At 40.3% G+C, this 27,830-nt stretch overlaps 1 protein-coding gene across 1 annotated transcript in view; it reads left to right on the top strand.

Annotated features, from left to right (window-relative positions):
- Positions 1 to 5,091: 5,091 nt before the first annotated feature.
- The window catches only part of DPY19L4 (dpy-19 like 4), a 33,494-nt gene continuing 10,755 nt past the window's right edge, over positions 5,092 to 27,830 (top strand). The window contains exons 1-15 of the mRNA XM_030446010.1: positions 5,092 to 5,388; positions 8,895 to 9,002; positions 9,989 to 10,113; positions 10,775 to 10,865; positions 12,640 to 12,761; positions 13,566 to 13,711; positions 15,453 to 15,576; positions 16,129 to 16,263; positions 16,616 to 16,747; positions 16,837 to 16,935; positions 18,119 to 18,192; positions 20,068 to 20,226; positions 21,913 to 22,032; positions 23,155 to 23,275; positions 25,494 to 25,550. Coding sequence (XP_030301870.1) covers positions 5,250 to 5,388; positions 8,895 to 9,002; positions 9,989 to 10,113; positions 10,775 to 10,865; positions 12,640 to 12,761; positions 13,566 to 13,711; positions 15,453 to 15,576; positions 16,129 to 16,263; positions 16,616 to 16,747; positions 16,837 to 16,935; positions 18,119 to 18,192; positions 20,068 to 20,226; positions 21,913 to 22,032; positions 23,155 to 23,275; positions 25,494 to 25,550 — 1,752 coding nt within the window. The 5' untranslated portion in view covers positions 5,092 to 5,249. The remainder of the gene's footprint in view (positions 5,389 to 8,894; positions 9,003 to 9,988; positions 10,114 to 10,774; positions 10,866 to 12,639; positions 12,762 to 13,565; positions 13,712 to 15,452; positions 15,577 to 16,128; positions 16,264 to 16,615; positions 16,748 to 16,836; positions 16,936 to 18,118; positions 18,193 to 20,067; positions 20,227 to 21,912; positions 22,033 to 23,154; positions 23,276 to 25,493; positions 25,551 to 27,830) is intronic.

The following is a 27,830-nucleotide window of genomic DNA, read 5'->3' on the forward strand; positions in this document are numbered from 1 at the left end:
AAAAAAATAATTAGAAAGGCCTCAACAGAAATCAAAACATAGATTTACCACCAGAGGATAGAAGCAAAGAGAGAGCAGAGCCAAAGCACATTTCCATGTCCCCAGCTCAGCTTCAGTGCAAATCTGAATCAGCTCCATTGATTTGATGGATATTAACTCAGTTTTACAGTGAAGCAGATGATGATGATGATGATGATGATAAACCTGACTCTCTTACATCCTGGACAAGGCAGGCAAGAGATAAAGTGATCAAAAGCACTCAGACCTGTGCTGAGATAAAGTACGAAGAGAATTAAACAGATTTAAAAAGAAACAAAGTTTCTGTATGGTTTGTATAGTTTGATTTTCTGATTCTTATGTCCAGTTTTAAGTAATGCTTCTGTATTATCTTTATGCCACATTTCCCCACTTATTTCCTTGTATTACCATATAATCTGGGACAACACAGCACAAAACCTTCGTTCCACAGACCTGGTAGAACACAAAGCTTTGGGGACAGAAGGATCTGAAATAAATAAAATAAGCAAAATCTTGGAATATTGATAATTAAGACCTGTAAAGTAGAAGCCAGAAAATTCACTCCACTAAAGGCTGAAATTCTAAGAGCTGGTGAAATATCTGCATTATTGAAATTAAACTTCACAAAAAAAGTAGGTAAAATATATATATAACAGAAAAAAATGGAACTTGGCTTGTTTACAAACTGAGCAAGTAGACATGCTTCACTTCTGAGTAATGACAAATATGCCCACCGTTGGTACTTTACACTGAGGTAAATCTGTGTCTGTTTGCTTCCTGGCATCTCTAAAAGAGAGAAAGAAAAATCCTTAAACCAGAGGGCATCAGTATCACAGACTTGAAAAAAAAAAAAAAAGTAAAGTTATGTCTGTAGAGATTAAAATTAATCTGTAAATAGAGAACAAATGCTATCATGCAGATACATAATGTGCATTTGTACAGAGAAAGCTTGGAAAAGGAACACAACATCCCCATATTTATTCATTATAATGTATTACAGCAAAATGGTTGGGGCACATAACGAGCTGCCAAACAAAATCACTTCCATATAATGTTAGTTACAGAACAGCATTTTGGAAGATTAAGGTGCAGCTACAATAACATTTGCAACATTACTCTGAAATTTATTTCAGCATATTCCTTCTGGGAGACAGAACCTTGCATGAAATATAATATTTGGGTTTCCCACCTTCAAATGTGCCATTTTTCAATAGAAGACCATTTTGGATAAAAAAATTAAAAGCAAGTGAGCAGATTAGATTTTTTTACATCTCTGCTATCCGTACTCTTGTGCATATATGTAACTTGATGTACATTTATACTTCTACTGAATTCAATGTGTGGAATGATTCACATGCTGGAGCATTGGTAAAAAACTGGAGTTGCACAGAAATTTAACAGAGGGGACTAAGAAACAGCAGTTCCAAAGAAGGTTTAAGAAAAACAAAATTTAGAGCATAACTGTACAGCCACTTGTTTTAGTCCTGTCCATGTATTGATGGTTTGAGTACAAATTTTTAAAATTACTGTTGTTTTGATTGCAAAGATTATTTCTGCATATTCCAGTAACTTAAAACAGAATCAAGTTATGAAAAAAATAAACCAGATCAAAACCAATTACATTAAAAATGCAATGGATAACTTATGGATCATTAGAAACATAGGCAACTATTTTAACTATCCAGTAAATCAACAGCTGCAGAAGTATTTTAGATGTTATTAAAAAACCCAGGAAACATATAAATCTTATTTTACGCTCCAATAGGACACACAAATTGGTTTGGTTTTTCCTTGCAGCTGCTAGACAAGTATCCAAATCAGCTTCCAGCAGCTGATCAGCCATTGGCCTGGCTGTCCTGTGAAGACAAGTCAGAAGACAAGCAGTCCCCATGGGGTGATTCCCACAAACCTCCTCGATAGCTCCTCCATCCGAGAGGTTTAACTGAGCCCACCTGCTCTGCTCAGCAGTGCACTCCTGCAGTGGACAGGGGCAGCTCTCAAGAGCTGCTGGGGTTACAGCCTCCTGACCCAAAATCAAGCCCAGGCAGCACAACCCTTGGCAGACCATGCCTAGGGAACTCCCTCCACACACCTACACATAATCAGATGGTGACAGCACAGATCCTGTCCACCCCTCAGTTGTTTCTCCTCTGGGTCTTTCTAAACCATTAGTCAGCAAAAGTCTGGGTGTCTTCAGCAATCTTTCAATATTAGGTCAATACTATCCTGCTCCCAGAAATGACAATCCTAAATTCATAGAATCATAGAATTGGCTGGGTTGGAAGGGACCTCAGAGATCATCAAGTCCAAACCTTGATCCACTGCTGCTGCAGTTACCAGACCATGGCACTGAGTGCCACATCCAGTCTCTTTTTAAATATCTCCAGGGATGGAGAATCCACTACTTACCTGGGCAGCCCATTCCAATGCCTGATCACCCTCTCGGTAAAGAAATTCTTTCTAATGTCCAACCTAAACCTCCCCTGGCACAACTTGAGACCGTGTCCTCTTGTCTTGCTGAGAGTTGCCTGGGAAAAGAGACCAGAGTTTCATGTGGTCATGTTCAGGGAAAAGGGTGGCAGAACACAGTCCAGAGCATTTATGTGGGGAACAGTGTCTGTGCCCTGATAGTGAGCCACATGCATGTCCCTCAGAGAGAGGTCCCCAACCTTTGACATTACAGCTCTGATTTAAGATAGAGAAAAACACAGGAGGACTTAGGTAAGCATCAGATCCTGCTGTCTGGATTTTGGTGGACTCTACCTGCTGAGACAACCATCCTAGAAACTTTGGAGCTTCTCAGAATACTTTCAAGGCCTTGTACACCACCTTCTAAACAACTCACCCTGACCAAGATGATGATTGGTGGCAAACCCCATACTAAAAGGCTGGCCTGGACTGCAGCTGTGGTCTGTGGGATGGCTGCCACCCACAGATGGCTGCCTATGCTCAGTCCTTCTCCTAGATCACAAGGGGAGGAGACAACACGGTTTGTCTTGGAAGATGTGCTCTTTGGAAGCACCTTTCCCCCTGAGCTGGGTCCTGTACCAGCTGTCTTCATCTTCTTCTCTGCACAGGAGGTTTGGGCAAGGCTTGGAGGTCCTCCCCAGCCTTCTCCAGGACTGTGGCCAACTACCAGAATGCAGATTCCCTCTGTGGTCCAAACAGCCCTCTCAGTCCTGAGGCCTCAGGCCACTGCAGAGACCTGCAAGTCGATTTGGGGCATGGCAGGGTGAGAACTTCTGTCCCTGACAATCCCAACTGAAGAATTCAGTGTGCCTGCAGTGGCAAATGTTATCAGTATCAAGACTCCTTCTTAGCAGGACCTCCTGAGGTGTGCCCCAGTGGTCACAGACAGTGGCAGCCTTAGCCCTGGCCTCACATCCCAAATCATAGAATCACAGAATCATATTTCAGGTTGGAAAATACCCTTGGGATCATCGAGCCCAACCATCATCCCTGCTCTACAAAGTTCTCCCGTATCCCCCAACACCACATCTAAACGACCCTTAAACACACCCAGGGATGGTGACTCAACCACCTCCCTGGGCAGCCTATTCCAGTGTCTGACAACTCTGTGAAATTTTTTTTCCTAATGTCCAGCCTACACCTACCCTGTTGCAGCTTGAAGCCATAGAAGTAGCCTATGTTGCCATAGCTGCACAATCAGGGGATTGTCATACTGCAACAAACTCAGCTCCATGTATATAATCAGCTCAGCTTATTGTCATGGTCACAAATCAGAACTTTGATTACCAAAAACCCAAGCTGTTACTTCTTTGGGGTGAAAGATGTTATTTCTTCCAGTCTCACTACTTGTAGATTGGTGCACACACTCCCCAAAAAGCCAAGGCAAGACCACAAGAGCTCCTGCAATAAACAGTGCAGGAGATGAGTGTTGCAGGCACATCATCTCACTCTTTGCATCTCTTCCTTCAACATAACTTCACTTTTAAGATCATTCCTCACCAGTCCTGTCCTCTTAATTTAGCTACAACCTCTAATTGTACCCATCAGAGAACACACCAGCTTGCTCAGCTCTCTTATTAAACACTTCCCCATGCTAACCTCTACACTCCAAAGGCATGCCCAGCTCATATTCTCAAAATTATCACATTCCTCCAAATACTCCTTTTCCCAGGGTGCTGCCAATAACCACAATAATAGTTAGGTGGCTGGTATGCTGAGGTGCCCACCCATTCCACTGCTCAAGGATGTTTTATCTTTTCCTTATGCTCTTTCACAGGCCTCTCTTTACCCAAATAAAGCCCATTTCCCTAAAAGCACACTGTAACTTCAGGGGGGTGGGGGCATCCTTTTGTCCCACATTTCTACAGCCTCTGCTCTGATAGTTCATTGCCATGCAAGAAGAAACCCAAAGCAAACAGGCATCAAGGTTCATAGAATCACAGAATGGTTTGGGTTGGAAAGGACCTTAAAGATCATCTAGTTCCAACCCTCCTGCATAGGCAGAGACACCAGGCTGCTCAAGGCTCCATCCCTCCTGGCCTCCAACACTGCCAGGGAGCAGACATCTACAGCTCCCCTGGGCAACCTGTTCCAGTGTCTCACCACCCTCACACTAAAGGCTTTCTTTCTAATGTCTAACCTAAATCTACCCTCTTGCAGTTTAAAACCATTACTCCTTGTCCTTGTAATACGCTCCTCCCCAGTTTTCCTGTAGTTGCAGCATCGTTGAACCAACCACTTCTCTCACCAGGCCCCTGCAGGTGGCCAAGAGTTTCGTGCATGAGCATCAAACCTGGGCTCTCTGCATGACGCTGCCCTGCTGAACTTGGCTGCTAGATGTCCGCAGGGTTCCGCTAGGCCCAGACAGCGATGCTGCAGCCTCAGGCGGGTGCCAGGGGACAGATCTGCCCTGCCGGAGGGGGAGACTCTTTGCACAGGGGAGGTGGGGTGATGGAGATGCTCCGACTAAGGCCCCGCGACCTGGGCAGGCCCCTCTGAAGAGGCACCGTTCCTCCGGCGCCGGGCTGGCATGGGGGGAGCCCCACTCGGTGTCCCGGCGATGTTAATTGGGAGGGCCCGGGGAGGGGCCCGGCATGAGGGGAACCCGGGTCCTGCCGTCCGCCTGCGCCTCGGTACGCCGCCGCTGCGCTCCGACCTGCCCCCTCACTCTGCCACCACAGTTCCGCCGGAGAAGGCACCCGACGACGGAACGGCAGGAAGCGAGGGGCCGCTCTGCTCCGCTCCGCTCCGCTCGCCGTGTGATGCGAGAGCGCTCCCGCCCCCGGGGCCGACGAGAGGCGGGTGACGGCGGCAGGAGCGCGGGCGGGGCGGTGTCGCCCCGGAGGGAGCGGCGAGAGTCCCCGGCGGCGGGCGGCGGCCGCGGGCTGGAGATGGAGGAAGGTGAGGGGGGCGGCGGCGCGTGTGTCACCCTCATCCCCCTCCGCCGGCGGGGCCGCCTCAGCCCGACCCGCGGTACCGCCCGGGGGGGCCGCTGCCGCCTCAGCCCACGGAGCTGGGGACAGGGTGGTCGGGCGGGGTGGTCCCGGTCGGCGCCTGCCGTGCTGGGCCGGGGCCGCTTCCCCCCGGCGGAGGTCGGCGGTGTGGCCGCGGCTGTGTGAGGTACGCGCCGGGGAGGCAGCGCAGGTACCGGGGCAGAACCCTGCCCGAGGGAGAGGGGTTCGGTCCGGCCTCGGCACTGCTCTGCAGCGGCCGGTGGCAGGGGCAGGCTCGGTCCGGACCGACCCCTCCTGGGCGGCCTCCACCCCCCACCCCGGGGCAGGGAGGAAGCCGGGGGATGGGGGCCCAGAAAGTTGGGGTCTGTTTCCTTCCTTCGCCCCGCATTGCCTCTGTGCAGAGCACCCCGGGGCTGCATCCCTCCGATCCCTGGGTGCCTCCGGGGCTGTGCTTTCTCCTTGGCACCTCTTCTGTTTCCTTGTTTGTGTATTTCAGTCTGCATCCTTTTCTCGTTTCACCTTTAGCCTCCCCACATACACAATCTTTTTTTCTTCTTGTGATAAACCCCTTTTGTGGGAACTAGGAGATGGCATTTAGTTTTCTTAGGGAAATCTGCAGAAATACGACTTTAAGTAGGCACCCAGAGGAATGCAAGAGCAAAACAAGCATATGGGATGCTGTCCCATGGCATATTCCAACCTCTCAGCTCTTGGGATACTCTATTACTCTATGATCTGGTCCTGGCTTCAGTATTTTTTGTAGTCTTGGGCTATTTGTCCTCCACAAATGTGTCCATCTTCTCTTGAATCTATGTAAACTGTTTACAGAACATTCCTTGGGTAGGAGTTGTCTACATGAAGGTGATGTGAGGTGAACTGGTTCCTTTTAGCCTGACTCACTGGCTCTGTTTGATAACTTCTTGTTCCAGCATTTGAAAAGAAGGTGAATCATTGTTCTCTATTGAGTCTGTTGATACACTTCATCAGCTTGTAGAAATGCAGGCATTTTTCTGTTGGTCATTCTCATTTCCTTAACTTTTCCTTATGTGGGAGCCATTGTACACCTTTGGTCATCCTTGTAGCTCTTCTCTGAACGTTTCCCAGTTCCAGGTTATCCTTCTCCAGATGAGAGGACAAAAATCACAGAGTGTGCTCAATGGGCAGGTGAAAAATGGATTAAAATAGTGGCACACAGGAGTAAGGACTTCTGTTTTTTTGCAATAGATAAGCAGAAATAAGTGTAATTCAGGTTGTCTGAACAAGATTTGAAAAAAAGAAATCTACTAGGAACTTCAAAGCGACCTTGGATAAAAAAATTGCCTGGTGGATAGAGTGGTACTAGAGGCTGTGTTATCAGTTCAGTACCCTAAATAATTTTTAGTTTTCATTTTGATTTTCGTTTCACCACATTTAAAGAATCCATAAAGGTGGAAACAGCATATCTTTTTTATGTGAAGCAGCTACAAATTCAACAGAAGTAGCATACATGGATCTCTCTTTGAAGAGAGAATCACAGAATCATTCTAGTTGGAAGAGACCTTTAAGATCAAGTCCAGCCATTAGCCTAACTCTACCAAGTCCACTGCTAAGCCATGTTACTCAGCATCACATTAAACACCTCCAGAGATGGTGATTCAACCACCTCCCTGGGCAGCCTGTTCCAGTGTTTAATAACCCTTTCAGTGAAAAAGTTTCTTCTAATATCTAAACCTCCCCTGGCACAACTTGAGACCATTTTTGTCGATCAGTCTTCTAAACCAAGGAGATCATTTGCTGACTAAGATACAGTCATTTCAGAATTAGAATTTTAAATTCTTTCCTTGGGAGTTTCCTGTTACTCCTACTAACTAGGGCTTTATAAATAGTGTGTTTCACTTCTGATATGGCTCACTTTTCTGCTAGAAAACTTAAAGAAATGTGTTTTCTTCCAGTGTTCCCACTGATGTTGCTTTGGTCAGGACTCCCATAACAAGGGCAGATAGTTGTCTTTCCAACCACATATCTGCCCATTCTGGTGATTTAGGTTTTTTTTCCTCTTATTTTATTTTGTGTTATAGAAGTGCTTTTCAACAGCAGTGCATTTGGTGTTTGCTTTGCTAATTAACTTCATGTACATGACATGAAGAGATAACTGATGTATATTTCATTCTGGATTGACATGATAAATGTGATACTGAGCACCCTAAACCTTGTTTTGTTTATTGTCTTTCAAATTCTTGTTGAAGAAGGTAGACATTTTTGTTCATTCTGTGAAAAAATGTTATAATTGAGATCTTGCTTGACATTTTATAAGTTGCCTTGAAAATCCCCTTGAAACATGATTACACACGTCCTGATACAGGCAGACACCACTTTAACAGTTTCCTTACATTACTATCTCTAGTTTTTAACTTTGAAATCTAATGGTTGGGATTTAAAATTAGATTGATTTAGGCTTGAATTGTAATGTACAACCAGAGTCATTAAAAGCTCTGTTGCAGGGTGTGGAGATTGACAGCTCCAGTTTGAATGGCTTTATGAAAGAGCTGTTTTAAGTCCTGGGCAAATAGGCGACTGCAGAATTTCAAGCAATGTTGGACAGTAGGTGAAATGGGAAAGCTGAAAATTCTGGAGTGGGAGTTACAGCTAAACCTTTTTGTGACACTTCTAAATGACATAAATATTGTGGGGTGTCATCTTTAATATAGTAATTATAACAGACTTTTTTTTTGTTAGTCTTTTTGTACTGAGACTTGCACTCCGTGAATTTGTCTGGTTGCTTTTCTGACTGTAAAGTAAGTGGACCAGGCCTTAGAATTGCCATTATTTGCTACAAAAAAACTAACAGAAACAGAAGAAGCCCTGAAGTTGTTTATGTGGCCTAGTGGGATGGTTTGGTTTTTTTTTTTCATAATTTAGACTAAGAATTCCTAAATCTTAGGATTAGTTTCAGGTAAATCTGTCTGGAAAAAAGAAAAGTGATATTACAGTTACTATATAATTTTTTTTACCACATGAATAACAGGCAGCTTAATTAAAAATAATGGACTGGCCCCATTTGTATACTACAGTAATGTGCCCAATACACTGCTGTACTATAGCAGTGTAACACCAGGATGGGAGCAGAATGAAATTGGCATCACTGTCTCTCAGTGGCTGCATCAACTTTCCTGAACTACCTCTTTCCATCGTTTGTATAGTGTCTTCCAGTTTAAGTTCCAGGTAATCCCACAGTATAGCCTCAGGAGAAAACTGTTGGATTTTCTAAGGAACAGGCTAGGAATTGATTTCTTTATTTCTGTGTTGTTATTTTAGTTGCACATATGGCTTACTTCAGTTGAACCCTTTCTCAGATGCATCTTCTGTGAGGTTGAATGGGTAGCAGTAACTTGCTGTTACCTGCTGCTCTGTGGATTTCTCAGAGTGGTATTTTAGGTATTGTGTTGCTGTAACTTAAAAAAAAAATGTCTTCAGGGGCAGCAGACCTGCGACAGAGAAAGAAGCAACACTGCACAGAATCTGACAAAATGGCTCCAGAGGAAAGAAACAAAGAAATCTCAAAGCTGGGAAGATCGCCAAAATGTAAGCTACAGAATTTTTAGCCAACTTCTGATTTTTTTTCCATCAGTTTCTTACATTTAATGGGAAGATATTTGTAGTGTAGGAATTTATAACAGACTTGTCTTGAATTAGTTTTTTTAATGTTTCAAGAAAAAAGGGGCTAGCATGCTAGAATTCTTAGCTAATGACATTAGCTAAGATGTTCTCTGCAATGTATTGCAGAGAAAAATGGTAGTCCTGGATTGTTTCAGGTTGGGGGGTGGGGCAGGCAGAGGGGTTAAGAATCTTGCTGTTGTTAGTATTTGAATACAAATAAATATTTTATTGTGCATGGAATGATCTTTCAGCCAGCAGGCTGGAAGGCATGAATTAATGTTGCTGAAACAATAGCAGCCGAAATGTCCTTACAGCTTTTCAAGAAGCAGAACTAAAATCGGGTGTAATTTTAGGCAAGTGTTCATCAAGCTACCAGAAACTTTTATGTTAAAACTTGAGGGAACTACAGATGAAGTAGGCACTCATTGGATGAGTTTGTTAAAATTCAGATTACTTCCTTCCTCTTGTACTAGAAAACAGAACAGAACAGAAAATAAATACAGTGTCTCAGTATGGGTGTCAGATGTCATATTGCCACCTCGGTTCTGTTAATTTGTTAGAGAAGTTTTTGGTGTTTTGTGTAAAATCTAGGATCCACTCTGTTTATTTGAAAGATACGTTTTCTTCTTGGAATTAGTTTGAAAATTAAGCTTAGCAGAATGGTGAGAAATTTTCAATGCAGTGTGTGAGTATTTTAGCTGAGAGTCCTATGAAGCAGTGGTAACAACTGGAGAAGAAAACTCTGCAGGAGAGGAGTAACAGACTGGTTCTTGGTGTATCTGTGCTGATAATGGTGTGGGAATGCTGATGCCACTAAGTTTATCTGCTGTTCAGAAATGTGTCATATTTAGGGTATACTCTTTGTTTCTGAGTCCTCTGGACTACTCCATAATTTCACTGTCCCTTTTCAGATTTGTTAATTCAGCGTTTTGCGAAGCTTTTCTTCGGCTGTCTCGCAGCAGTCACGAGTGGAATGATGTATGCTGTGTACCTCTCAACATATCATGAAAGGAAATTCTGGTTTTCCAGCAGGCAGGTAAAGAAAAATGTCAACTACTGAAACAAAAGCCAAATTGTGTCCTTGAAATCAAAGCTGATCCATGTCAGGCTGGAACTGGAATTGTTTGCAGAATCCTGTGTCCTTCTATTCAGGCCTCTTACACAGTCTCCTCTTTCTTTCTTTTTATCTCTCTGCATTTCTTTCTCTCTGTGTTTCTTTCTTTCTGTATTTTTGCTAACCACAGCTTTTGTATGTTTTTTCGTGCCATCATTTATAATTGAAATAAGTTTGGAGAGATTTGGAGAGAAAATTTGGAGAGAAAAAGTGAAGCATGCTGGGACTGCATAAGCTAAACAACTGGAATGTATGGGTTGCAGAGTTTTTTTAAGAACTGAATTATTTAGTGACGTATGGAAATTGGAAATTTGTATTTGTGAAGGTGGAAGGATCCTGTGGATTTTGTGCTAACTTACAATGGGGATTTGAGTTGCTTTGATTTCAAGCATGTTTGTTAAGTTATAGAGAACATTATATATACCTGATGGAGGTACTGTGAAGATTAATTTCTGAAATACTTTGAAGTTGTACAGTGGAGTCATAACCATGAGCTGTATCACAAAACCAGTCAATCTGAAATATGTAGTCTTCTATGGCAAGGGATTCCAGGGGGTGAGTAAATTTTTTTTTCTTTTCCTAGGAACTTGAACGAGAAATTACATTTCAGGGTGACAGCGCCATTTATTACTCATTCTATAAAGAACTGCTAAAGGCTCCTTCCTTTGAAAGAGGTACAAACCCTGTTTGTTTTATTAACCTTGAAAAGTCCTCTTCCTTCTGGAGACAGTAAAAACTTCATACCAGAGAGACTGATTTTATACATTTATATATCAATCAGATTAATTAAAAGCTATGTGCTGCCCTAACTTTTCAGCGCCTTGTAAAAGACAAGAATATTTAAGTATCCTCTTAAGTATCCAGTCCAGCAGATTGCCCTTTAATCAGTACTCTGGAACAGGATTTATATTGTTCTCATATTGCCCCATATAGAAGTTGTTGTTGGATTTGCCTGTGCTAGATAGTGAATTTCCTGCAATGTAACCATACTTGATGTTTAATTTGGGAATTAGGAATGGAATTTACTGTGTTCTGTCTTCTGTCACAAGATGGTACAGATTCTATTAAGAGCTGATACGCTCAATCCTGTCCTTGCCAGAATTTTCTACTCCTGTGAGCTATGATGAATAGATGTTGATGAGCACTGTGTGATGGGGGCAGAAACCAACAGGAAGGAGAGCAAACTGTGTGGCAATGATCCCTCTTCCCTTCCCACTCCTGTTCTGGCGCTTACTGACCGTAGGACCCTTAAGCAGCAGAAAACTAAAGGAATGAAAAGAAGATGGAACACTTCCACGCTAGTTTAGTGAGTTCAGAAGGGCACCTGGGCCAGCGTGGGGAAAATGTGAGAATTCTGGGAGAGAAGAGGGAGTAAACAACCATGTCTCATAGCAATCAGCCATTGCGTTAGTTCAGTCCCCTCATGAAACCTCATCCAAAGACACTTAAACTTTGTAGCTATAGTTTCATTGGTTGAACAGTTTGTCAGCTGGTACGTAGTGCATCAGCAATATATAACAGATCTTGAGGAACTGAGTGTATCAGTTATCTGTGGGGAGAATACCCATGCTGTGGATAGACAGACTGCCTCAATCAGGCATGCTGCCTCTGCTCACAGGCAGACAGACTCATCTGTCCACTAGGTATTACAGGGGCACTTGTTTTTCAAAGGTGTGATGTAGCTGTGCTGAACCCAGTTATAAGTCCTGCAAGAGCTGGTCTGGTCTGCAGAGAACCAGCTGCAGACCACACACCAAGATATACTCAGAGCTGGAAACAGTTAGGTGGTTGGCTTTTGCATTGTTTTGGGTTTTTTGTTCTTTTTTTTTTCCCCCCTGCTGTAACTCGGGTTTATTTTTCCTCTTCTCTCTATTGTCTAAAATAATGACAAGTCTTTAATTATATTATCTCTGAATTATGTATCCTTCAAGTATGCCAGTTTCAATTTAATCTCAATCCCATACAAAGGCATAAGAATCACATTTTGTGATTTTTAGAAGTCTCAGAAACCCAGGTCTGAGGTAGGGTGATAAGGCCATCAAATCAGACCTGTTTGTGGGGACAGGTTTAACACACCCTGCTGATCCCTGTTAGACCTTTGTATCACTTCCAAAGAACCTCCTGTGAAGGTGATCTGTAGATAGCTGGTTCCAGGGCTGAAGCAGTATGTTACTGAAAAGACTGCACTTCAGCTGCTTAGTTTGGGACCTTCTGTTTAAAGACTACATCAAAAAATGGTAATACTTTGTTGTTAAATCAGTAGGGTGCAGTGGGATCTGGCAGAGAAGTTTCTCCTTCCTTTAAAATTAGGAGTGGTGAATCCATCGGTAGTTTTAGTGATCAAATATTCCTACCTTTGAGTACCCTGTCACCTCTTTTAAGGACAACAGTAATAAGTGATTCCAAGACATATTTGTTTATTTATTTATTTATTTATTTTGTCTATAGGTGTTTATGAGTTGACACACAATAATAAGACAGTATCACTGAAGACAATAAATGCAGTCCAGCAAATGACTTTGTACCCAGAGCTGATTGCCAGTGTCCTATATCAAGCATCTGGTAGTGAAGTATGTGCATTTCTCCTACTTTCTCAGCTTTTGTTATGGTTGGGTATGTGTCTGTGTATGAGACTTGGTATGTTGTATAGAATAAATACTTGCCATTCTTGTTGGAAGAATTGAGCTAAATCTCTTGCAAGGTTCATGTCCTCAATTCTGATCAGGTTTTGGGTGTTTATTAGCACTAAACCTTTTTGTCCATTATTCTTTACTTCCACAAATGACTTGGAAATGTGGAGAGTATCTGTGCTGCCCATTAAAAACAGGAAAGTTAGCTCATTCAGAGTACAGAAGTCAGTTGTAGTGGTACCTGTCTCTACTCATTCCTGAATAAATAAATGGGAAAAACCACTTTTGTAGATAAACCTTTTGTGTCTTTCTGCTCTAGTGGGGTTTGTTCAGCTTTACATGGCATTCTTGTGTCTTCACTTATTTATCTTTCTTTTTATTATTATTTATTTTATATGTGCTTCTCTGTATTTGGAACATTTTTTTGCCATATTCTGTGAACTTTATATCTCACTGCTGCACAGATTTATTAAATCTGACACATACAATATTCATTCTAAAGCAAATACAAAAATCACAGCACTAGAAAACTGAATTCTGAAATGTGCTCTTAATTCACACTGCTTTGTTCTCCCTAAGCCCAAAATAAAAGCATGTTCAATACTTTTCTAGAACAGGGGCCTCCTCTTACCTGTTTGTAAAGCACCTAGCACACTGTTAGCAGTATGCAAATAATAAATAGTAATCATTTCCAGCTTCAGCTCAGTTGCCACTATGTCTCTTCGTTTTTATTTGTAATTTCAGGAAGTTATTGAGCCAGTGTATTTCTACATTGGTATAGTTTTTGGACTGCAGGGAATTTATGTGACTGCATTGTTTGTAACCAGTTGGGTTATGAGTGGGACTTGGCTGGCAGGAATGCTGACTGTAGCATGGTTCATTATTAACAGGTAAGAAAAACATCTTTATACAATCTAGTTTGTCAATAAGGCACTTTAAAATATTAGAGCAGATTGAAATGCTTTCTATTAAACTTTGTGTTCTCAGTGTGAGAGCAAGCTCTTATGCTAAGTAAAATACATCTCCTAGATGCACTGATTCTCATGATGCTTTTATTAATGGAAAGGCCTCCTGTTGTCCAAACCATCCACTCTGCCAGTTGGATGGCAGACACACACACACATTGGTTTGGTATGTGTGTGTTCATACAGGAGTATTCTCATACAGTTCCATTTTGCAGGAACATTCCTCAGAAGGTTTTGGTTTTGTGCTGGTGAAGGATGAAAACAAATTTCTGAAGTTTCTGTAAAACACAATTGCTGCCTGTGGGTTCTAAATACTGTGGTGGTTGTTCCATTGCCTAAAATGAAACAACAAAAGGCATTTTTCTTATAAAGAGTCTCTGATTATTTTTTGTAAATTTGCTTTTTGTAGTGGGTTTTTGTGCAAAGAAGAATCTTCTTAGATGATCCTGTTAATAAGATTTTTAAATTTAAAATCCTATCACTTGCAAGGAAATGTCCCTTCCCTTTATGAAGCACTGCAGTAAGAGGGAGCCTTATTTGGGCTTTGAGAACTTGTGTTCAGGTTCCTGGTTTGTTACCAAATAGCTCTGGGGCTTTCTGTGAACTTGAGAGCACTTGAAAGAAAAAGAATATTGAAGGAGCAAAATGTTAGAAATACACATTTAAAGGTGAACTGTTGGGAAGCAACTTTTCGGAGTGTAAAGTCATCATGATCAAATCTGTGATTAATAATGAGTAACACTGTTCATCAAGCTGGTGTGAACAGTGGAAAGTAGGAAAAATGGTGAATAAATCTGTATTTTTTCCAACAGCAAAAAAGATTAAACAGTGTTAACAAATTGAAAGGTCCAGTATTTTAAAAGCTCCAGATATGCCTCTGCAAGAGGCTTCAGAGGTAAAAATGAAAGGTGACGCTTTCAAATACCTAAATGATAAAGGAGCTTGAGACTCCTTTTTAAAAGCATAGTAGACACAAAGAAGACTGTGTCCCTCTGAAACTGTTGCCTTTGATCACATTTGAGAGTGTGACTCGTGCTTCTAAGTCACTTCAGAACTTTTTAAAACTTTCTCCTACAGCTCTAATTGTGCAGATATTGTCAAGTCATTCCATGAGAAGATGCTACTGTTTTGGCTTGTGCTTCCCATCCATCTTTAATCTCGTGTTTTGCTGGGCAAAGTTTTCCCTGTAGACAGAGTATCTGCTGGTGCTGCTGCTATGAGGGAGCACTATGGATTCTGAGCATGTTGTACTCAGCCTAAAACACTCATTTAAAACATACTGTCTGAAAAGTGAAAGGAGTCTTCTCTCTTAGCACAGCTTGTGGCCAAAGAGGGCTCTGTTCTCCCAGTGCAGGTGGGCAGAATCACCATGTGATGCATCTGGCTCACAAAGTTCTGTGGGGAGCTGGAGGCTGCTGCATTTTGGCTTCAGTCCTATAAATGCCAGCTAGGGAGGAGATCTTCTGAGTAAACAAGTAAAGATTGGACCTTCTGTGCTTATATTAAATTTGTGACCTGTATCAGCAGCGAAATTGTCAGTGTTACTTCATACCCCAAACAGGATTAGTTTGATTGGAAGGCCTCACAGATATCTAGAAGTGACAGTTAGGTTTTCCTTGGTGTTTCCTTCCATAAATCTAATAATTTTGTTTGTACTTTATTCTAGGACAGATACAACAAGAATTGATTACTCCATACCATCAAGAGAAAACTGGGCTTTGCCATATTTTGCATGTCAAGTAGCAGCCCTCACAGGCTATTTAAAAAAAAACCTAAATTGTTCTGCTGAGGTAAAGCAAAAATAACTTGTTAATAAAGCATTGCTGGTAGAACTGTGCTCTAGAGTTGTTGCCTTTGTCCCTGTTGCCCCACTAGGCAGAAAACAGTAGATGTTTTGTTTGTTCTTTTTTGAATCAGCCACTAGGATTTCACCTGGGCATGTGCAGTTTTTGCTAAGCCACTTGTGCCCTGCCCTGTTATGCCCCCATGAGGCTTCAGAGAGAACAGTGTCTTAATGAGCTGTATGCTGTCTCTCTAAAATTACCCGATGCTGACTTTTCCCACTGTGTTAACTATTTTGTTGTTCTTCCTGTTGCTTGAAGATGGTTGTAATCTCCTTTCCCTGCTCTCTGTTGGAAATGGCTTTAAATGTTTTCGAACGTTTCAGTAATCACTTTCTTCCATCTGAGAACATGTTAAATATTTCTAAAGTAAAAATTTTAATTATTTCCTAAAATAACTAATTTACCTAGTTTCTGTTTTAATGATCTCTGAGTTCCGTAGTGACAGAGATGCTTAAGTATGAAATTAATGCTGTTTTCTGTTTTTCTTTTTTTCCCTAGAAGTTTTGTTACCTTTTGGTGAGTGCTTCAACGTATACCTTCATGATGATGTGGGAATACAGTCATTATCTCCTGTTTGTCCAGGCTGTTTCTCTTTTTCTGCTGGACAGCTTTGCCCTGGCACAGACAGAGAAGGTATTAGAACTCTTCAACTGCCTGAAAGCTGGGGACATAAATGCAGCCTCAGAGGTGGCTGCCATATGCACAGCTTGGGTCCAAGTCGTGTCTATTGGAGGGATGGAGAGGCCTTCTAACATAATACTTCTTTTGGCACTTGTACAGAATTCTTGTAAAGTTATTGTGCACTAGTTACTGAGGCTGAGCAGGGCCATTTTGATGGGAATTACTTAGAGTAGCAGTAGATTCATGGGATCCAATAATGCCCTGATAAGCAGAGGGATGGAATAGACTATCTGCTGCTCTAAAAAGCAACACATGTATCCACAGTAATTTTATTTTATTGTGTTTTGTTTTATTTATTCAACAGGTGCATGAAGTATACAAAATATACTTGTTTTCTCTCTTCGTGGGGTACCTTTTGCAGTTTGAAAATTCAGCCTTACTAGTGTCACCATTACTGAGCCTTGTAGCAGCTTTAATGCTTTCCAGATGCCTTCAGGTAACTAAACTCTCTTTTAACTCCAAGTATAGTTTTAATTATTTGAACTGAGCTCCAAGTTACATGGCATTCTGAAATTATATTTGCAGATTAATATGAAAAAAGACACATTTATGTCAAGATTGCTGAAAATAATGTACATTTATTTGGTACTTACAATAACGGTGACACTAAACTTCTTACTGAAGGTAAGGTTCCTCTATAAAGTAATTTTCATTTTCAAAATCCAAATGGAATGTTGAAGGTATAACTGAAAAATCTTTTGTAGTGTTGCTTTTCTTACTGATCTGAGAGTTAATAGCTTAATTCATAGCAAATTGAAGTACTTTTTAGTACTTTTTAGTGGAATAATTTTGTATTTATGTTAAAACTCTAACAACTCGTTTTTGTTGGGTTTTGGTCTTCTGAGTTGAGTCTGGAGCATAAAGAAATAATCTTTAAATCATATGTTAGCTGCTCCATAAGTTTGGTTTTTTGTTGTTACTTGGATGGCTTCTGCAAACTGCTGTGAATATTAAAATGATATTCTTATGCATGGAAAAGACCTAGTGGCCAGAAACAGGTGTGAGTAGTCTCAGGGTAGATATTAATTTTCAAGTAAATTTCTACTAGAACATGGGAAAAGAAACCTTCACTTAAAGTAGGAGATTGCACAGTGGGATTTAACATGGTTGTCTATTTTGATTAGAAACTCCCTCTTGCTTGCTCTAGCCTTTTACATATCTTATTCTGCTTTTTCTCTGTGTCTCAAACGCAGTCTGGTTGTTTTAATTAACAGTATCAACTTAGAAAAACCTACTGAACCCTAAAATTTTTGAGAGAATGCTCAGAATTTGTTTTCTAGTGCCATTCAGCTTGGCTAACCTTGCTGTGTCTCTGGGAAAATAAAACCTAACCTTGAATAATAGGAGTTAAATTACATAAACAGTACTCAGAATTTTTGGCTGCTCAAGCAATTTATTTGAAGATTACAAATGCCCATAACTTTTGCTAGGCTGCAGTCCTATTGTTTAGTGGAGCCAAACACAATGTTCTTTGGCTTGCTTGGAGGGTAAGTTAGTCCTTTTTTCATGCTCCTTTTTACACAGCTCAGTAGTCTTTTGACAGCTTTTCACTTGCCTTCCTGTTGGAGTACATGAATGAAATTAAGGGAATGATATTCTCAAAGAAACTCAAAAGATAGAGTTGATTAAGTGAAGGTTTAGAATCCTGTACCACTACCTTAATTGGCACACTTAATCAAATTTCTTAGTCTTAACTAAATCTTGAATAGTTGATTGTTGCCTGCCATTTTGTAATTTGAATGAAGTGACTACTTGAAAGCTGCTTCCAGCACTTGGTAAGATTTTTCTCTGCTAAATTAATTTTCAGATGTTTGTTCCTCATAAAGAAAATGAACATTTGTTGAAGTTCATTGAAGTAAAACTTGGCTTAAACACAACTAAGTAAGTTTTTAACTCTTTACACCTTCTAAAATACCCAAACTTCTGAACTGCTCCAAAATGTATAAAATTTCTGTAGCCTGTGAGAATTTTATAGAGGAGTTAGGGAAACAGTTTCTATTTGTCACCCAGTTTAAGATTGAATTGAAAAAAGGTGCATATACAGAATTTACTTAGGATTTTGAGGCTTCTGAAGCACTTCAATATTTTTCATGTCTTGGGATGAAAGCATTTCATAGATTTTTGTTTTCTTTTGATGTTGAAGAGCAAAAACTTTCTGTACCCTGTCTCTGGTGTTTCTAATAAGTCTTGAAAGCAAAGATAATAAGGTAAAGGTGGTCGTACTAACTTTTTATAGCCTGAAGAAAAAGAGCTTGGAAGAGTCATGAACTATGAATACTATCTCAGAATAGAGTTGGGTTGTGGGGTTTTATTTTTAGTTTTGTAAGAGTAAAAACCCCCACCCCCCAAAAAACAAACCAAACCAAAACAACAACAAACCAAAACAAAACCCTGGCAAAACAAACCTGTATGTTTTGGAGGAAATTAGAACAATGGACAACTTGAAAGTCAGAGGGAATAGTTATGATTCTGAGAAACACTGTTTGCATCTATTAAAGAGTTGAATGTTGATCTAGAAGAAGACATCATGGCTACAGATTTTCTTAAAAACTTCAGATGGATTATTGATAAGGACTGAGACATCCCCTGGACTCACACCAACACTTGCAGTTCTGTGCAGGGATTATGACTCTTTCCTGGGAACTGCATCTCTTACAAAACTACTTCACAGCCTTTCAGAGAAAGAAGTGGAAAATGACATCACACATAATTCAAATGGTTTGAGAATTTTTGGAAGACAAGATGCAGTGACGCTGACACAGATGCATTGTTTTAACACACATACCTGCACTTTTTAAAGTGTTTTGCAAGAAAAGCCTCTGTCCAGCCTCTGTCAGGATTTCAGTTTATTCACCTACCAGGTATTCTGGATTTTATTTTTTTCTCCTGGGACTTGCTACATGTTACTTTCCAGTCTGTCAAATTCTGAAGTGAAGCCAGTGAGAGAGACAAACTGGATGCAACTACACCTAGGAAACTGTAGCTGTAGGTTGGAATTACAGTTTGCAGCACAAGAGCTTCAAGATGTGTCTTTTAAAGCCAATTTGGACATGCCCAGCTGTCAGTCTTTAAACTGATATTGTCTCTTTGAAAGTGGTTCAAGTGGTTCAGTCTTCCCTCCACAGAAAAGAGGGAGGAAAATGAAACAAAATAAGACAAGAATGCATTCCTGGCATCGCATACTGCACCAATTCCAGCTGAGAATGCACACTGATAGTGCTTCTTGGTAGAGTACATAATCTTTCTGCTCATTAATTGAGAAAGAAGAATGATCAAGTGGGTTTGGCTACAGAACTAGAATTTCAGCATTAAGAATTCCATTCTTGGCAGTGCCTTGTGCTTGTTTGTGATCTCAGATGACCACTTTCCCTTCTTCATCCCCCCTTTTGGAATGAGGACAAGCATACCTTCTCAAATCAGTATCTCCAAAATCTTAATCCCTTATAACAATGAAGTGCTTTGTGGTCCCCCGTAATGGAGTTATATGGGAGGCTGGGTTTTTGTGGTATAAAAGAGTTGTAGTCTGGTCTCTTCAGACTGCAGATTCTTTTTTAGAGGACAAGCTTTGATAACGGAAAGAGTACCTGCAAAGCTCTTTCAAATGATAAAAAGATAACTTTTCAAAGAATAATTTCAAATAGTTTCCTATTACATGAATAGGTTAAACTGTGACTGGTTGTGTGCTGGGTTTTTGTTTTTTTTTTCTAATCTTTGTGGTATTTGATTGTTTTTAATGGGATGTTTTTGCCTTACTAGGAATTTTACAATGAATTGGCTCCTTTGTCAAGAATCTCTTCAGGCACCCTCCCAAGACTTTTTTTTGCGCCTAACACAGTCATCACTGTTGCCTTTCTATATTTTAGTATTAATTATCTGCCTTTTTTCTGTAACTCAGGTCGTTTTTAGGAGGATTTGGTAAGTAGCATATTTATACTGAAAAATAGAAAGTTAAAAATAAGAGGTTCATGGATGTCTGAGTGAATGATCATGTTTGTTGCTCCAAAGTGTGTTGCCCCATTGACCTGCCAAGATGGGAGCACTAGAGGAGAGGCCCACCAGCAGCTCTTGAAGGAAGTCGTTTAGTGACTGGCTTCTTGAGCAGTCCTCCAGTTCAGGCAGGGAGTTGTCATTGTTTTTTTTCCCTGTGGGTGTAATTCCTGCAGAGGTCTGGCTATTGTTTTATGATATTTTTACATCTTTTCTCAGTGGTAGGGAAAAAGATATTCTGTCTGTTTTCCCCTTCCAACAGCAGTTATCAGATTGTTGTTAGAGGATTTTTTTCTCTGTTTTGGGTTTGGTTTTGTGTTCTTTGTTTGTTTTTTTTTTCCTTCTCAAACGTACATGAAGGATGAGATGGGTGGAGCTGAGAGGATTTGAGATTTCTAATGCTTCACTGAGGTTTGTTTGTTTGTTTTGTTTTTTAAACTCTTGTTTACTGTGATAAGGTCTGTCAGCCTTTCCTGCTCAGAACAGAGCTGAAGTAAAACTGACTCAATTATTTTTAGTTTCACACTGATTCACAGTTCCCTTGAGACAAGGGGTAGTGGAGCTGAGTGTTTACAGAGTAAGAGTAGCAACACTGTAGATCCTGGCAGAACTTGTCTTGGAAACTCAATGGCTAGGAAATTATCTCTCCCTGGTAGAAGATGAATGGTGTAATTGCTCAGGTATTAGGGCAGATTTCTCACTTGTCTGTAGCAGAAATCAATAGATTTTGCCAAGGACCAAAACTAATAGATGAAGATTGTACTGCTGTAAATGAAAATGCTTGACAGGTTGGATGTGTGATAGTATTTTCAAAACAATGAAACAAACTTCTAATCTTTTGCTCATGGTAGAAATAGCTATTTACTACTTTGTAATCAGCAGTGACACCATTACATCCAACAGCTTTTTCTAGAAAAGCTTAAAATAAACCTTCACTTATTTAATTTTGAAACATTTGGTAGTTTCATGTATTTTTCCATCTTACATGGGGAAGCTTATTATAGAACTGTAATCTGAAATCACATCGTGGTAGAGTAAATTGTTATCTGTTGTGTGCCTTGCTATCTTGTTTGTTTAAAAAAATGTGTTGTAAGATACTGGTTATGATTTTTTTACATATATAGTACTAGAACTTATAATAATGTTACAAAAACCTGGTTTTGTTATCCTGCTCTGTCATAAAATGGTACACACATTCCAAACATAATTATCATTCTACAGATTGCTTAATACTTCACCAAGCTAATGATATGAAGAAACTGTTAGAATGCATGTGCAGCATGCTTCATCTAAATGTTTACAGAGTGTGCATGCTCTTAAATTAGACTGTCTCTTGCTGCTGAATTACCTTAAAATAGGATTTACAGTTACAGGCAGTGTATTAATGCAGAGCCAATGCTCCAGGCAGGTTACAGTCTAAAACAAGGGACAGAGAGTGCTGACAGATCATTGATGATGTACTAAAAACAAATAAGCAGTGCAACAATATTGTATGATATGACACAGAATGATCTCAGTGTACTGCTGACTTAACATTCATAAAAGTATTTTTATTGGCACATTTGCCTGAGATAATGTCTGAATTAAGTGATGTCTCATTTTCTCCAACTGCAGTGGTGAACCACTGAAAGAGACAGTTAAACTTGAGGATGGTCGAATTGGAGAGAGGCCAGAAATAGTTTATCATGTAATTCACACAATTTTACTTGGTTGTCTAGCCATGTGTTTGGAAGGGTAAGTCTGATTTTGATGTATCTCCTTTGAAAGCAACAGAGTTCCTAACTAGATGTGATAACACCATTCACCCCTTTGAAATTCACCCCTTTCCAGAAATGTCTTTGGCATATAGTGGTACTAATTAGTAGGGGAGAGAGCAAAGATCATTTTGACTGTAAAATGGATACAGGCAGATGATCAGTTGTACTTGGTCTCTTAACATGTTTTCAAAGCTGTAATGCAACCAAAATCTGAGACATTAATTGAAGCAAACCTTAATCACTTTCTTTATGGTATTTAAGTGTAAAACTGTGCTGTAATGCTGTAATATTGTAATGTTGTAGTCTAGCAAGATCTCTTGTAGTGTTTTGATAAACAGTGTCCTGGAATATAGGGACATAGAAGGTATTTTTTTAATCCATCTTCTTGTGTCTAGGCTAGCAAGAGGTATACTGTTGCTTGACATTTTAAAGTAGTAGCAAAACTATTTTCAAAGATACTGTGTTAGTACTCAGAGCAACAGAACTTAAAGTTTGAAAGACATTGTTCTAATACTGTCTCTCAGCTAAATTAGCTTGAAGGTGGTAAGCTTGTGTTTATATTACATTCATCATCCTAAAATTTGAATATCCACAACTTAAAGTGAGCAGACTGTTGTGTTTCCATGTAGGTGGCTTAACTTGACTAGTCTATCCTTAAGAGGGAGACAATACCTGCAAACTGTAAATTGTTTATTAAATATTTTCCTTTCCTTTCTTCAGGAGCTCCCTTATAGCACAGTGTCTGTACAGCTATGCTGAATAGCTGCTTTTTGTCCTTGGTTGGCTGGAAAGCTGCAACAGCCAAGTGACTTTACTAGTCTCTTTGTTTTTCTTTCATCCTCCCCTGAACACTGTGAAGGATTTTGTCATCTTTGACCTTGGATCTTGCTCCTACATCTTGCAGCAGATAATCAGGTGCCTGCTCTTCTGCTAGAGATTTCCTTGGTTTACCCTTCAGTGCCATCAAATTTGATCTCAGGTTGCTTGAACAACCAGATTGTGACAGGCATATGAAAAAAATTCTGAATGTTTATGTAAAGCTTGAATCCAGAGGCATGCAGAATCCCAACTAAGATATTGTTGCAATGATGTTTTTCAGAATGAAATATCTATGGACACCTTATGTGTGCATGCTTGCTGCATTTGGTGTGTGCTCTCCTGAACTTTGGATGACACTTTTCAAGTGGCTTCGACTAAAAGCTGTGCACCCAATATTGCTGGTGAGTTGTTGTCCTGGTTTGGGTGTCTGCAGCAGTAGCAGCAGCAGGTCTTGCTTTCTGAGCAGCAGCAGTGTCTGTGTGGGTAGAGACAGTAGCTGCAGCTGTAGCAGATACGCTGGCAATGCTCGCCGGCCTTATCTGAGTTGTGCCCTTGCGTGAGGGGGGGGCGAGAAGCGGCTGCGGAGGCAGGAGTGGGGGTGCTCTCTTTACGGGGTGTGCTTGTTCCCCTAGTTGTAGTTGTCTTATTCCTCACCAACATATGATAGTACATGAGAATATTCACAGACACCTGAACAACAATGCCTACAAGAATCAGGAGGTTCAAAACTATAACAATCATAATGCCATTTTGACTAGAATCCATTGAACTCAGCCCAAGAGTGGTGTATTTCCTCAAAAGAAGGCTGAAAATGTAATTACCAACAAAGTTCTTAATCCTTGTATAAAACACCACTGCACCATGCACCATGATATACATCAGTATTGAGGACCATATTGCAACAATGGTTCTTAAGCAGCTCTTACAAAAGAAAAACCATATATTAACAGCAATTCCATCTGCGAAAAGACAGATCACATACCCTAAATACCAAAAGTACAGCATGATTGGTTTAATCTCCAACCCTGTGAAATTTCCAAAGGAAAAGGTCTGATTCCCACTCAGCAAAGCCATTCTTCCACTGGAGTTGGAATTCAAACTGTTCAGGCAAATTGGTCAAAATTTGAACTGGACTTGAGCCAATTAGCTCGGGCCCCACGTTGGGCGCCAATAAATCTGTCACGGTTTAACACTGGCCCGGCAATTAAACCGAGCAACTTTATCCTTGGTAAAGAAAGGAGAGAGAGATTAATAGAGAGCGTCTGTTACTCGGTTTAATTGCCGGGCCAGTGTTAAACCATGACAGTTGTTGCCAATGTGTTGAGAATTGGAGCTATCTAGCATATAATTTTTCAGACAACAGTTACCTAGGACCTATAGAAGAACCTGTTCATTGAGCATGTAGTCCTGTGAGCAGTGGATCTCATATAGCCTGCTTTTTCTGTCTTTCATTTTTTCATGCTTTCACATGTTCTCTGGAACCTCATAATAAAGTTGTGTTCACACTACAGCCTTTCCTCATAAAAAAACAAGATCTCTTCATCTTTTTCATTCTTCTATTTAATTTATTTTAACAATTCTTTGATACCTCAAGCTCTCTGTCATATTTAATTGAGATTTTCCAAGAAGGTAATGCTTTTTGTCCAAGAAGGAGTGCAGGAGAAAAAGTAGAAGCAGGCAGGCAAGCCTGAGCTTGGTTTCAGTAGGAAATGAGGCTGGAAGTGTGGTATTAGAAGTTAGATGTATTTAACTGCTGAGAGCAAAGCTGCTTTATAAGAAATGGAAAGTGGAATTAATTTACATAGGAATTGTTCATGTGTGGCCATTAGAGAGAAGTGTTGCTATTTAACATGAGCTTATACTGCCTCACTTCCAACCCTACCTTTGTTCTTAATATGCCAAGAATTGCTTTGTGCAACTTCTAGCAGCTTTATGCATTTGCTTTATTAAGAAAATCAGGTTAGGACATTACTTACCTCAATTTAGAGATGCTTATAGGATTAAATATTTTACACTTAAACGGGGATTCACTCTATCACCTGTGAAGCTTCCATACACTGTTACATCTGAAACATTCATATTGTTCTTCCCATCAAAGAGCAACAATGTACATGGTAAACACAATCCTTTATATTCCTCATGTTTTCTGCTATATAGACCTGCTTTTTTACTATTAATATGGGAGATATATAATAGCTTATTATCAAGAAGAATGCCTTGTGGGCATTCCTTACCAGATGTTTCCTGTACCACAAGAGCTGTTTTATCCTTTTGGTAAAGCAAAAATTTTTCTCATAGGATTTATGTGTGAGATCTTTACTTTTCTTCTGTTCCCTTCATCATGTGCACATAGCATCATTGTTATTTCAGTATGAATTAACCATCCCTAATGTTGATGGTCAAGGTATTGTGGATCAAAATACTTCTGCCATGCTAAATCAGGCAAATTCTTGTTTGTGGAGTTTTTGCCTGATAGAAAACCTTAAAGTTTCAGATACTGTCACTCTGAGGTTTCTCTCATAAACATAGCCTGCTATATGAGGAGAACCAACAGATAGTCCAGGGTTGGAGAATGGAGTGTGGTTGATAATCCCATTTCTTCTAACATGTATTTTTCAGGCTCTTATTCTCAGTATGGCTGTTCCCACAATAATTGGATTCAGCTTGTGGAAAGAGGTAAGAAAAGCACCTTTGTTTTGTTTAATATATAGGAACAATTTGAGTCAACGTGGTGAGCAAATACAATGAAATACACTTAGCAAATGGAAATATATATGATGAAATAAAAGCTGTCATCCCCTGGAAATGTGTTTTGTTTTTAAACAAAACCATTCACATATTTCAGTATGAGGTATCTGACAGTTGAATTTGTTGACTCTTGCTTATTGTAATTAAGGATTGTTAAAATTTAAATGAAGACTTTATTATATTCAGCAACAGATCGGACATATGAACTGACTCAAAAGAAAATACTGCCAAATAAAGGCTCAGTATATTGAAAAGTGTTGCTTCATTCCTGGTTTTAATGAGAGGGAGTGAGGTTAGATGCAAGTAAGGTTGTGGGAGGCCATACAAAAATCATCCCTTTGAATAGGTCCCATCAAATTATAATGGAATTAAGTTCTTTGTGCAGAGCACTGTGTAGAGGTATGCATATACTACAGTACAGGGAAGAGAAGGTAGAAGTGGTTCCATGTTTAAAATAAATACTTAGTTCTGTATTGCAAGTTACAAATAGACTGGTGAGGAAGGAGTATTTGGAAATTAATTTTTTAACTTCCTTAAGTGCAAAAAATATGGTAAATAGCCCATAAAAGTAAGCCTCTACTATACTGACATAGCTTAAAAATATTTAGTTTTAATAGTTTATAAGAATTCAATTATTTAAAAACGCAAAACACATTCAAATATAAAAGCCAGTCTTGATCTACAGTATTTTAAAAGATTTTGAAACATCTGTCTTATACTAGAAATGTTGGTTGTGATGTAATCTGACTCTTTACACATTTCTGCCAGAGAAATAGATAATATGCTGAAAAAATGCTAAAGTTGCTCAATAGAGTTATGAAATCTATTACAGTAGGGAAAACAAACTAGTTGACCAAATAATTCTTTTTCAGATTCCTGTTTAATAAAAGTAATGTGGGGGGTTGGACTCTAGAGGGCTTCATCCATTGCAGATGCAGCTTTTGCATTTAAGCAGGAGTAGGAGTTTGCTCTCCAGGTTTGTAACTCATCCCTGAGACTGGAAACTTTGATTAAGAGTTACAGGACAGTGCAGATGCCTTGAGGCTCTTAAGTCTGTTACCATGGCTATAAACAGCTGACTTGACAGCTCAGCATCTTTCTGCTTGGCTGCCTTTTGCTTCAGTCTCGTATAGTCCCTCATCTGGACAGATTTTTCTAAGGACTGTGATTGATGAGTGAAGCTGATTTTCCTTGGGATGGCAGAAGCAGTTCCTCTTTCCATCCCTTTTCTGTTGCAGGGACAGTTCAGGCATATGTGTAACAACACTGCTACAGCTCCCAGTCTTGGTATGAACATGTGGCAGCTGTTCTTGTGCTACCCTTACATGGCTGGTGGTAGGCTGCCATCACTTGACAGCTGAATTGTTCAGGTAATGGGGATGGAAACTCCTCTGTTTCCACAGAGCTGTCTCAAAGAAAAGTTGTCCCTTTAATCTGGTATAACCTGCAAACTTTGTCCTTTTCAAAACCAGCTGGTATCCAGAAGCTTTCACTTAGCATTTACAGTAGCATGAAATGCTTCAGCCCCACAAGGCTGTCCAGATTCTAGTCATGCTGAAAATTGGCCCTAGGACTTACAAGATGGCTGAATATGGATGAGCAGTGTGCCCAGGTGGCCAAGGACAGCAGCATCCTGGCCTGTATGAGGAATAGTGTGACTAACAGGACTAGGAAAGTCACTGTCCCTCTGTCCTCAGCATTGGTGAGGCTGTGCCTCAACTGTGTTCAGCTTTGGGGCCCCCGCACTACAAAAAGCACACTGAGATAGTGTAGCATGTCCAAAGAAGGGCAACAAAGCTGGTGAAGGGTCTGGAGCACAAGACTAAGGAGGAGCATCTGGGGTTATTTAACCTGGGAATAAGGAGGCTGTGCAGATACCTTACCACTATCTACAACTACCTGAAAGGAGAGGCTGTAGTGAGGTGGGGGTTGATCTCTTCTCCCGAGTAATAAGTAATAGGATGAGAGAAAACAGTCTCAAGTTGTACCAGATGAGGTTTAGGTTGGTTATTACGAAAAATTTCTTCACTGAAAGTGTTGTTAGGCACAGGAACAGGCTGCTCAGGGAGATGGTTGAGTCACCATCCCTGGAGGTATTTAAAAGCCACGTAGTTGTGGCACTTAGGAACATGTTTTAGTGGTGGACTTGGCAGTGAGGTAAGTTAATGATTGGACTCCATGATCTTAAGGGTCTTTTCCAACCTAAAT

This window comes from Calypte anna, chromosome 2 (assembly GCF_003957555.1).
Source record: "Calypte anna isolate BGI_N300 chromosome 2, bCalAnn1_v1.p, whole genome shotgun sequence".
Classification (NCBI taxonomy): domain Eukaryota; kingdom Metazoa; phylum Chordata; class Aves; order Apodiformes; family Trochilidae; genus Calypte; species Calypte anna.